General features: G+C 39.7%; 1 protein-coding gene across 1 annotated transcript in view; it reads left to right on the top strand.

The window, feature by feature from the left end:
• The window catches only part of LOC133455377 (ephrin type-A receptor 5), a 77,968-nt gene extending 65,443 nt beyond the window's left edge, over window positions 1-12,525 (top strand). The window contains exons 17-19 of the mRNA XM_061734376.1: window positions 4,648-4,841; window positions 6,290-6,454; window positions 7,100-12,525. Coding sequence (XP_061590360.1) covers window positions 4,648-4,841; window positions 6,290-6,454; window positions 7,100-7,208 — 468 coding nt within the window. The 3' untranslated portion in view covers window positions 7,209-12,525. The remainder of the gene's footprint in view (window positions 1-4,647; window positions 4,842-6,289; window positions 6,455-7,099) is intronic.
• The last annotated feature ends 206 nt before the right edge of the window (window positions 12,526-12,731 follow it).

Below are 12,731 nucleotides of genomic sequence, written 5' to 3' on the forward strand. Positions count from 1 at the left end.
AATCGTGTCTGCTGATATTACCTATGGTTAATGCCCCCCCCCCCCCCCCCCCCCCCCCCCCCCCCCTCCTCTAACTCACAGGCCCTGTTCTAAACTTTTTTTTATAATATTGTAATATTGTTGCTAGCTTGAAATGCAAAAGTGGATGCACATCAGCAAGTTAAATAAAGTTTGAGGCAGAACAATTTCCCCGGCTCATATAATCTGCAATAAAACTTAAGGTGGATCATTGTTTTCTGAGTTTTACATTGCTTTTAACCAGGGGTGGGCAATTCCTAGTCCCCGAGGGTCGTGTCCTGCACGTTTTTAGATGTTTTCCTGCTTCAACACATCTGATTGCAATTGAAGATTGTTATCAATAAGTCAAGGTCTACAAATGCCTGGTAATGACACAGCTATGTCTAACAGGGTTGTGTCTAGCATGACATGGCCCTCGAGGACCAGGAACTGCCCACCCCTGCTTTACACTTTCTGATTTTTGATTTGGGCATGTGCATGTACTCTATATAGAGTATGCAAACTGTTTTTTTTTGTTTTTTGTTTTTTTTTTGTACTGGTTTGATTTTGTTGATACCATATTTGCAGCTCTAAGTGTGGAGCGTTTGATTGATACATCACAGAGAACAGCCTTCCAGCCACACATGCAAAATACAGATGTGCTCACAGCCCTGAAGTGACCTCTCCATCCCGGCGTCAGACTCCTACCTTGTTTTGGTTCTTAGACTTTCTGTCTCAAAAACCTAAAGATGAGTAAGAGAGGAGAGAAGATGAGGATGAGAGGAAAGGGGGGAAGAGGTTTCATGTTTAATTGAAAGCGCTATGCTGGATTTTCTCTGATCTGCAGAAGAAAGTGCAGGCACTCACAATCTTTCTCTAAGCTGTCTCCTCATGTTTCCCAATCTCTCCCTCTCCCTTTTCAGTTTTTACTCGTGTCTCTATAAAATGCAATCTGTGTTTCTATTCTTCCTTGCCTCTTGTTCGCCCTCTCTTTCAGTCCCCCTCCTTAGTTTCTGATCTTTCCGCTCCGCCAGTACGCTAAGTGTTCTTCTCCATCTCAGCATGCAGCAATGATTTGATGCTGTGTTTCTCTCTGACGCTTTAGACTTTTCTCCAGCACACTTGCATGTGTGTTGCAGCGCTATCACATTGGTCTTTTGTGTGAATTTAACACAAGCAAAGGCTGCCGTGATTTCAACAAATCGATTCCATGCAGCGTCTTGCATGGGTAAAAAAAAATATCTAAACACAGCCCGCTCTCCACGGCAGGGTCTAACGGAAAGAGCTGGAGTATATTCATTATTCATCCTCCCCCCAAATAATAAATAGATAAATATATTTATTTATTTTTCCTGTGATTCAGTGCTGTGCTGCTGCATCTTAGTTGCAGAAATCTAACTGGGGTATGTAGCATTTAGAAGAGAGAGGTTTTTATCGTGTGTGTGTGTGTGTGTGTGTGTGTGTGTGTGTGTGTGTGTGTGTGTGTGTGTGTGTGTGTGTGTGTGTGTGTGTGTGTGTGTGTGTGTGTGTGTGTGTGTGTGTGTGTGTGTGTGTGTGTGTGTGTGTGTGTGTGTGTGTGTGTGTGTGTGTGTGTGTGTGTGTGTGTGTTATTTTAGACAGCCAATCAAGTTGAGTCTACACTGATGGAGCCTTGTCAATGAACCCTTACATGGAGGCCAGTCAAAAGCAAAAGAGTGTCATTTTGAACACGCATCGGAGCACAACTCAACATTAGGGGTGTGCAAACAAGGGTACCTTATTGGAGCTTCGATTCTTCGATTATAACGATTTTCGATTCGATTATTGGTGCCACGATTCTTCGATTATTGTGATTTGTAATGCTTTTTTCCATACAAGATTGATTTTGTCTTCATCTGTGGCTACATTTGTAAATAAATAGCCAATCAATTAACTCAGTTCCTCTAACAACACTCATTAAGTAAATAACAAGGTTTTTTGAACATTTGACATGTATTTTTCAAAGACACAAAATAATTTATTTTATGACTATGTAAACATTTGCTCTTTGACCAGGGAAAGCTGCACTTGCATGAGAGCTCCCTCTATTGGCCGAAAACACTGAAAACAGTCAAGCCCTGGATTTAATGAGTTCATTAATTCAAGTAAACAAGATATGTACTTAGTGTAAGTTACTAATAAGAAATGTGCATTCTTGAAAATGAAATGATTCCGCAGCTTATTCAGTCTAGAATCTGGATAGGATAACTTAAAAAAAAAAAAAAAAAAAATTTACTGGACCATAATCGATTACAAATCGTCACGTGACGCATCGCGATGCATCGACACATCGTTGAATTGCACCCACCTCTACTCAACATTGCAACTTCCAAAAGTGAAACTGACATCTGCCTGCGTGTTATACGACCAGAATGCACCTTAAGAAACGAGGGTTGACAGATCGACTATAGAAAGCTTCGATAATCCCAAGCCATGATAACAGCACCTGCCAGAAGCATCAGACACAGTCTGATGTGCGTTGCTGCAAGGCTGCCATGTGATTCCAGCATTTGGCTCCCTCTCACTGCTGGAAGCTTACGGGATCGCTCAGTATACATTTACTGTAATGCCTTGTGTATCATACAGTATACCATCGGAAAGCTCCCCAGTACCTGTAGTGAGAAGCTCACGGTACAAATGTGCGATCATACAGTAGACTGTAAATATGTGTTGTTGAGAATTTATTTGAGAGCATATATTATTTGTTAAAACGGGTTTTGTTGGAGAATAAATAAGTTAAAGTTATAAGATAATAATTCATAAAAGAGATGTTTAAATTTAAGTTAAAACCAGAATTACCTAATTTCAGTTCATTTGGTTGAGAGGACATTAAAATGGACTACCTTTCCCATGATGCTTTGAGAAGCAAATACAGGAAGTGGACGTGATGACGTGGGAGTCTGCTGTTGCGGGAAGAAGATGCTGTACCTCTTTTGATAGCTGCACGTGCTGTAATAATTTGCTGACCCTTTTTATTTCACTAAAGAGTTCAATTTGAGCAAACGTCTCACTTCGTCCTTTCTCCCGTTGCAAGAGTGAAAGCTGCAACATGTGTGTAACACGTCTGTGGTCATGGTTGTACTTCAAAAGGGCCCTATGAAGACTCATAAATGCCTGCAAGCAGTTTTTCTTTGCTTTTACAAATAAAATGGCTTAAGTTATAGTGCAATTTGTCATTTGATTAGTCTATTAATCGTTTTAACAATCAATAGATTAATCAACTATTTAGTTGCAGCCCTTGCGTACGGTCATGTTTTAGTGACAAACATTTTGAGATTAGATGGTCATGTTAAAGCAGATGTGTCTGCAACATCTTACCTCAAACTTGGTCAACTCCTATTGTTCAAACAATAAAGTTATCTCCTATTTTAGACACGTTGTATCTTGCAGCTCATGTCAAGAAGTAAGCAGAGCTGTCTAATAGAACTGAGACAAGGAAGCTGCCAAAGTATCATTTTTCAGAGTAAAGCCAGCCTTTGGCAACTTCAGGCAAAGTATGTTTTAAAAAAAAAAAGGTTTGTGAGCAAATTAAAGAAGATATTTTTGGCCCCTTTTTCATAGGTGGCACAGTTTGTCTGATAATAGTGTAGAGATACAGTTCTGGTGCTGTCTGTGCTTGTGTGTTAATGATAGTTTGGTTTGGTGGCTGAGGAGAAATCCTCAGCTCCTCTCTTCTGCTCTGTGTGCCTCTTTAGAGATCAGCCGAAGCCCAGTATAACCAGCGTAAAAGTGAAGCTAACACCAACAAAGACTACCGAATGAGCAATGGGTGGTTAAATTGCGCATGACACAGTATAACTTGATTGGGTCAATATACACTACACAGCTTGAAAGGACAATACACAAAACTTTAGCTTCGTTAGATAATATCACATTCAGAGTTGATTCCTTATGTTGTGTAGACATTTGTGAGATGTCGATGATCAGGAAAACGGGCAAAGACGAAATTAGTGTTATTGTTGCATTAAAACCACGGAAAGAAACCACAGCAAGAACACAGAAAATAAGACACCACTTACAAGTTCAATGCTGCATAAAAGCAAATCTGAAACTTTACACTTGTTCTCATATCTGCTGTCTTAGACTGATAACAGGTCCAGGATTTTTTCTTTACCATTTCCTCTGATCTGATCCTCTTTGCTACCTCTGCTATGATTCAGAAACTGAGAATGGAGAGCTGACTATGTACGGCACATTGCCGTAACACAGTACATGTTCTCGCAAGAGTGATCTGAGCTAGACCATAAAATCGCACTGTGCAGTTCCATGCCGCAACAGTGTGGTAGGTCCCGTTCAGTAGGTCAATGAAACAACAGAAGAATTTTCAGACTGTCATTTTAAAGTTACCAAAAAATAAATAAAGTGGTTCTTTTAATTTGGGTGTATAGTAAACTACATTATTTTACTGTGAAACAACAGTAACCTACAAATGAATGACATTTGCAGATCTACAGTATGCAGACAAAATGAAGTAGCGTTTTTGTTTGAAGCCTCTTTCAGGAATTTATTTCCAATGCACCATTTCATGTTTTTTTTTTCTTCTTGTTTTTTTGTTCTAGTTGTTTTGTTTTGACTTTTAATAACGGACCCCCTTTTTGTCTCCTCCTGCCTATCTTTATCCTTTATTTGTAGGTAATAAAAGCAGTAGAGGAGAGCTATAGGTTGCCCGGTCCCATGGACTGCCCTGAGGCCCTGTATCACCTAATGATGGACTGCTGGCAGCGGGAACGCAGCAACCGTCCAAAGTTTGATGAGATTGTTTGCCTACTCGACAAGCTTATTCGCAACCCCAGCTCATTAAAAAAACTGGTCAACTCCTCACACAGGTATTGTGGACAGCTTAGCCCAGGGATTAAAGTTCTCCGTACCTGGTACGGATTTCCGTCCTGGGGATTTTTTGGGGATATTTTTTTATGAGATCAGCGCAAATCCGACAAAAAATATGAACACCGGGGTGTCTGTAGCGCCGCGGTGACTTGTCGAACGGCGCCCACTGCAGTCAATCAGCTGTTGGCTGTGCACACACAGTAAAGTTCTCCTCTGGTTTTAGATGCACGTAACCTGACACCTAATAACTCAGCCTAGGCTGAGTTATGGTTCTGCGTCAAAACGACGCCGTGCCTACGCATGTGGTTTGCGTCGACGTGTTTTTGATTGTTATTTTATTCTGCATGTAAAGCACCGTGTGTTTCAATCAGGCATCAGAATCTTCCGCGGATTTTGGTCTCAGCAAAAAATTTCCGCGGAACGGGGGAAAAAAAAAAAAAAATTCCCCAAACAACGGACCAGGCCAGAAAAGAAAAACATAATATTCAAAAAATAAGCGACGTATCTATCCATTCAGAAATCAAAAATCATTTCCATTTGGGAGCTTCTGTGCGGCGCTGAATATGCAATGCAGTGTTTTGCGGTGCGGTGTGCTTCTCATTGAAATGACTGGAGGCAACACGTTGCGGCAGTGAGCAGAGCCGGCAGGGAAAAAAAGTCAACAGTGCCGCGTGTCCGTGTGTAACCTAAATCTACCATGGCCTCAGTGTTAGGGCTCGGCCAGGTGGGGCTTTATAAATATATGGGCTTCATAAATGTATTAAATATATGAGCGCGGAGTCGGCGTGGCGAGGAGCCGGGCGCGCGCCGGCGGACAGTGGAGTGAGTCGCGGCCGTACGGTGCGTACGGCCGCGTACCCTACGCCGGGTTCTGCGTTGGTGTAACGCAGAACCATAACTCAGCGCTAGACCTCGTTGCATGTCGGTGTGCCGCAATGTAAACACTGCGGAGCTACAAGCCTACGTTGCATTACGAATGTGACGCGCTGTGAGCTTGTATATCTGCATTTTAATTTCAGATGCTTTGTTCAAAGTTATGTAGCGAGTCTGTACTGCAGTGCCTCGTTTAGAACCCCCTGTCATTATTACATAAAAAGTATCTACTAGCACGGATATTGCCACTGGATCAAAAGATGAACTCTCAGGAATGGATTATAAATTTACGTCTTCAATCGCAACGGGGGGGGGGGTCTGAAAACTTTCCGTCCTGGGATTTTTTTTTGCTTTAATCCCTGGCTTAGCCACACGTGAACACTAATTGTGTGTAAAATTTGTCTGTAAACTAATAACATCATGCCTCAAAATAGGTAACTGTCAGCGCTGAGTTCTGCTGTAGACTTTAAAAGTAATTTTTAAATCCAGCTCATTTTCACTCATTTTTATAGATGGTGTTTGACAGATTTTTGTGAAATTTGTAATCTTCATTTTCATTTCATTTGTGTGCTAGGGTTTCCAACCTGCTAGTGGAGCATGCCAGTGTAGAGGGAGACTGCAGCACTCGGAGCCAGACTGTAGGAGACTGGCTGGACTCTATCAAAATGGGACGCTATAGTGAACTCTTCATGCAGGGAGGATACTCCTCGCTGGAAACGGTGGCTCAGATGACATCAGAGTAAGACCACTCACATGTCTACACATACGTTTCTTGGGCATTTGGCCCAACAAATAGGATGAGGTATACACCCTGTGGCATTAAGGCGTCTAGTCTTTGGTTTTTGTTTTTTGTACAACAGCAGTGCTGTTTTCCAGTAAAAGAAGCATTACTATAAAATGTAGGGAAATAAAAAGCACCCTTAACAAAGGGGAATGCTTCTGTGCAGCTTGTAGCATAAACATTTGGTGTACAGTTATCCATAACGTTTAAATAAGCAAGAACAAAAATCTTTGATTTTGTGTATTTATCTTATTACTTGAAACAAAGTTGCTCTAAATTTTAAGAACTCCAATACCATTTTATTTTTTTAAAGCAATGTCCTATAGCCCACCCCAGCATCAAAGATTTATTAGCATCCCTTTATAAAAGATGAATAAATAACATTCTCCTTCGTATGGAGAGGTTGACGCTATGACAGCCTGGTGTGACAACTGCGCAGTGATTAATGGGAATTTTGCATTTGACGAACCGAAAGGTTTCGCCTAAAATATATGTATTTGGATTGAGTGCATAAGAAAAAGATGGCTTTGTTTTCAGAAACTAACCTCTTTATTTGCAGGCTGCTTTAACCATGCACCATCTTGTTTGTGTACTGTTTTTCAGAGACCTGAGAAGAGTAGGAGTGAACTTGGCTGGACATCAGAAAAAAATTATCACAAGTATTCAAGAGATGAGAGTTCATATGAACAACACCAGCTCCGTAAACATCTGATGAATATGTACAGGCATGCGCACACATCTACACATCCATACACACGTACGTACATGACGATATATGGACCTAGTATGTAATCAAACAACTGTTGGACCTAGCGTGGCTTGGCACTTTCTGAGAATAAGGATTCTCTATCTATGGATCTACACCGGATTATCCGCGTCTTGGTGGTTTTTGTGGAGTTTGCTTGTGGTGCCACTGGAGATAATGGACATTGCTGCCCTAAAACCAATCTGAAATGGAGTGAGTAGTGCTCCTTGGAGGAGTAAGGATGGCAAGCTGAGCTACACTTGAAGGATGCCTTTCATTCGAATTATCCAAAATTTGTGAATTTGGTAGGATTTTCCAAGATAAAACATGACATAAAGACACTTGATCTGGCCAATCTTTTTTATTTTTTGGCTGGAATACAAAGGGAGTTTCACACAGCAGGCTCGAACTGAACTTTTTTTTAACTCGTCTCAGGTGAGCTGAGCAGAAAACAGAACAAAAATGGCTTATTCTTTGGCAGTTTTCTCTGGAAGCAGAGTTCCATCAGGAGTTGTAGAGCTGAGGTACAACCTCAGGCAAGGCAAATGTAACAGACACAGAGCATAATCCTCTAACTGTCAATCCTTTTCATGTTGATGTGCTCTGGTTTATTTGTTTTTTGTCTCATAACTGGTCTGCATGCCACAAAACTGCAGCTTCGGCCCCACTATATAACTCATGGAAGGTCTACATTTATATTTGCTGTCGTGCATTTAATTTTCTTCAAAAGAAACACAAAGCAGATGAAAATGAGGCAGACTTTGCGGTTTAAAAGATGCTGGAATTCAGAACTGGGTCTGATCAAGATAATGATAGGGAAATCGAAACATAAAGTGTCAAAAGATGCAAATGTTTAGTCATGAGGAAAGTCTCTGGAGATACTCTTCTGTCTGAATGTGTAACACTGATAAAAATGCCAATAACCAGTTACTGTAGGTGCCACAAACCGGTCACTGAATGAAGATTGTAAAATTCTCTAAACCGAGTCTGACACATCCACCTATCACCACAAAAGCTGCAGTATGTGACTTCTGATCTACTACTGTTTTTTGTTTTAACCACACAGTTTATATGTTTCATTGACCTTATTTATTTTTTTATTCAAGTCAATGAACAGCATCACATACCCTGCATAGCTTCACTTCAGAGTCAAACTATTTACAAAGATTAAACTGGAACATTTGCTCAGACACTAACACATCCTCCACCCGAGCTCAGATGAATCTTTAGGAGAGTTTTAGACCAAACACCCGAACTCAACAGTCACACGTTTTTGAATGGAAAATGTTGCTGACGGTGGGCTTCAGTGGGCCCCATCGATTTTGAAATTCCTTTTAGGGAAATCATGGAAAGTTCAGTCAATCCTAGTGAAGCATTTGAACTGTCTCTCGGGAGTGGGGTTATCCAACTGGCCCATTTACTGATATTCTAACCAAACTGCTGCAAGGAATCCAAAGCAGCCTTTACCATTCAAAAGTGCACTCAGATCTCATTGAGCCTTCACTTGGAACCAACAAACTTCAGGTACCACCGGGAACCCTCAGTACTCTGTTCACAATGCCGCAGACTATCTCTTGCTCACATGACTGCCACACCACAACAAACCTCACTCTAACAGGACTGCAGAAAATAAGAAGGTCATCCTGATAATCATTTATTTATTTACACTTGTATGAAAAAAATAGCAAAAAATATGTGTTATGTTTCATAATACTCTCTTTTGGACTACTAAGCAGCTCTGCCTACATGTCTTTTTTTTGTGTATATATTGTATTATATATTTAAAGCAGGGAGCTTTATTCTTCTGTCTACCGTCATGTAGACGAGTCGGTATTGATCATGCATCTCAGAGTAGTACACAAAAGTGTTAGTGACAAATATTCTAAATCTGCATTTCTGCTATTCAACACATGACTGTTAGATGGGGGTTGCCTGCACATTTCCCCCATATAAGGGTCCCTAAAAGGATACATAGAAAGAGCAGATATTCATCTTATGTTATCGGTGATTGTGTAAGAAGAATGCCTAGGGACTGATAAGCGCTTCAGTTGTATGGTTTAACAGTTAACAATGATGTCAGTCATCAAGCCTGTGCTGTACTTCACTTTGGTATGGAGCAATGTCTTCTCTGTGCTTTAATGCTAAAAATTGACCATTTTTCACTGCTGCATCCTCCTGAGCAGAAATTCACACTATAACTATCTTTGCAGATGGCATACTTATATTTTCTTGGTCCATATAGTGCCAGGGCAAAAAACGTTGGAATAAAATGAGATTGTAGTCTTTTTTTTTTTTTTTTTAAGAGGTGGTATCGCTTGACCTTATGAAAAGCACACAAGAATGTAAGGTTTTGAAGGGATTTCTTTTTTTTCCAGAGAACATGTTTAGCTTTTGCAGGTTAAAATGAGTTGGTTGGTAGTAGGGGTGTAACGATACACTAATCTCACGATACGGTACGATACACGATATTAAGGTCACGATAACGATATTATAGCAGTATTTTTTTAACAACCTTGAATGAGGAACATATGACTGGAAAAAATTTTCTTTTATTTGAAAGACACAAAATACAAAAAGATACTGTGCCCTATTGTTACAGTTTGTAATGCTTTATAACTGTTTAAGTTTTAAAGAGAAAGCCAGGCCAACTATTTTCCAGAAACTGAACTAAAAGTAAATGTCAGGTTTGCATTATGCATCTTCAGTTTGATACAAGTACAAATATTTTGCCACAAACTGAATAGTTTCTCTCATGTATGATTTGACTTTTTTCTTTTCCAGAAATTTAACAACTAAAATTGAATAAAAGTAAATAAATAAACTATGAAAAGTCCCAAACTCAAAATGCAAAATGACAGTTATTTATCTTCTGACAGAGCTAAGAGCTTCAGCCACATGCTCCCATGCTGAGGCTGTAAGGTGAACCCCGTTATCATTTCATCCCACTCCCACCTTTGGGGATGACACAATCTTTACATCAGAAAAAAGATTGGTTCATGCTCCCCTCATAAGTAAAAGTTCGGAGCTTCAAAACCCCCCAAGAGTCCCGTGATCGGGACCGCAAAACGGTACTAGTTTTTCTGAGCGTAGTAAGATTTTCGTCCGCGGGTCGAGGCGCGGTCGTCACGTGATCCCGCTGCACCAATACGATGCGTGTTACTAGTAAACACAATACATTAATATTAATAACCCAATATCGCGCTACAGTTTGTCACCTCCACGACACGTATCGTGACGTTTTTGTATCGCACCCCTAGTTGGTAGTAAGTTGCTGTACATGAGACATTAAAGCTTTTTCTTCTGCTGTTGAGATATTAAAGGATAAAATGTTAGAAAGGTTGAACACGTTTTAAATTCTCTGAGAGGTGAAATGATTTGCCAGAGTGAAACTTTGTTTGAAAAAATGTGTGCATAGTCTCTGTAGTCTGCATTTATCACCTCTGAGTTGTGGCTCCAGCTTGTAAAGTGGCATGCTGTATTTTAGTTTTAATTATCAGGGAATGGAAGCCACAGGAACTTTACATATGTTGTTTGTACCTTGTTATAAGCCACATGACATTTGATCTTTTTTTCTTTGTTTTAAATAAGAGCAGTTATTGTGTTATGTAAATGCAGGGTCATTTTGGACTGTAAACCTGCACATGTAGACTGTTGTGACTATGCAGATATTTGACTTGGTAAGGGAAAGAATGTGTTACCTGGTGCACAACATAATGCATGTACCAAAAGAGTAATTGTAATGGGTGCCCTCTAAATTACCAACCAGCAACTTCTCCGTCAATGTATCTTGAGTGACATGAATATCATGAGATATCTGAACTTTCAGTGTTTTGGTTTTGACAAAATTTCATATTGTGGTCCATTCTCCTCTCCAGCTTAAAACCTATGTGTGGGGCATGAACAATTGATGAATAACACACCCTTACAAGTGCCTCGCATCTTAAGAGCACCACCGTTTCCTCTCCTGTGAAAATGCTTTGCCCCAATTGTACCCGCGCTTTCTTTAATATTTACTGTTTGCCAACAATGTCTACAGGCAATAAGAAGAATGTCAGACAGTGTATGTATGTTAAAATCAATTTAATTTGCACTTTATGAGAAAATGATTGCCCTTTTTTTGACTGATATGTTTATACGAAGCTTATGTTGTAGTTTTCCCAGATTTACTATACGATTACTGTGTTCCTTGATGGTGATTCTGACATTTCACATTTTCAATGCTTCCTGTGATGTGACATTTGACAGTAAAGCACAAAAGTATTGGTAATATTTTTAAGACGAGAATTGGCGTATGACCCAATTTTCTTTTTATGGCACAACATCACGTGAATGGGTTCAGGCAAATGTTAAAAACCAATACATGCTGCCTCACATCGGTATCAAGAGTAAAACTTTTATTTCGATACACAAGTGCATGGAGAGACATCTTAAAGATTTTAAGATACTTAAGAATCCTGGGGTGGGGATTGTCAGGTTTGGGCTTTTTTTGTTTTTCAAAAGCCTGATGAATATAGTGGGTTATATTAGGGGACAGGGTCATGGGTCAAGCAGGACTGACATTGTCCTGTTGGTATAGTTATAATTACTACTTACGGAGTATTTCAAGGACAAGGAAATAAAATAATTTCAGCTGAATCATCCAACCAGATGAGCTGCAAACGAAGTTGGAGTCCATGTACAACTCTGTCCTGGTTGCAAGAATGTTTGGAATAAACTTGAACTGATCTCACATCTCTAGCAGGCATCTTCATCACACAAACTTGCTTTGTACTATTTTGTGCCATATAATAAAGACGTCATGGAGGGTTTCAAGAAAAATACGTCTGGAGTGAAGTGTTATAAAAGCAATCACACACTCCCATGTTTGTTTCATTAACACAAATATTGTTAGGAGTAAACTTTCAACTTTGACTTGTCAGTGGAAAAAAACTTCTGTTACAGCCCACCTCACAATTATCGATCTCGGGAAATGGGAAAAAAAACTAATTGGGTGATCATGGGAAAATATGCAGCTTCCACTCGTTGTACAAAAACAGGTTTGCGGTCATTAGGTTTTGTCAGATCATAAACAAATATTACGTTATCAGTAATTCGCGCTTAAAGTTATGAACAAGTGAATAACTGACATGTGATTCATTGAAAGCACAGTAAAAAATACTTGGCTATTGATGTGCTATTGGTTTTGTCGTTGAGACTGTTGTGTATTATGTTTGTGTTGATGTTTTTGTAGTGTCTTATCAAATTCTATATTTTTACAATAAAAAATGAATAAAAAAAAAATCAACTCTCAATGTCGTGTCTCTGTTTGCTATTCACATAGTTATGGGCTTCATTACCTTTATATAAACGTCAGCACAGATTTTTACCTATTTAACCTGACAAAGGTTTCACTTTATTTTATCAGCCAAACAAATGGTGGAATATCAGGAAGGCAAGTCCCCTGCTCTGGCACACGCAGAAAACACTTTCTTTGGTGGCCCTGACGTTTAT

The sequence above is a fragment of the Cololabis saira genome, chromosome 11, assembly GCF_033807715.1.
Source record: "Cololabis saira isolate AMF1-May2022 chromosome 11, fColSai1.1, whole genome shotgun sequence".
Lineage (NCBI taxonomy): Eukaryota > Metazoa > Chordata > Actinopteri > Beloniformes > Belonidae > Cololabis > Cololabis saira.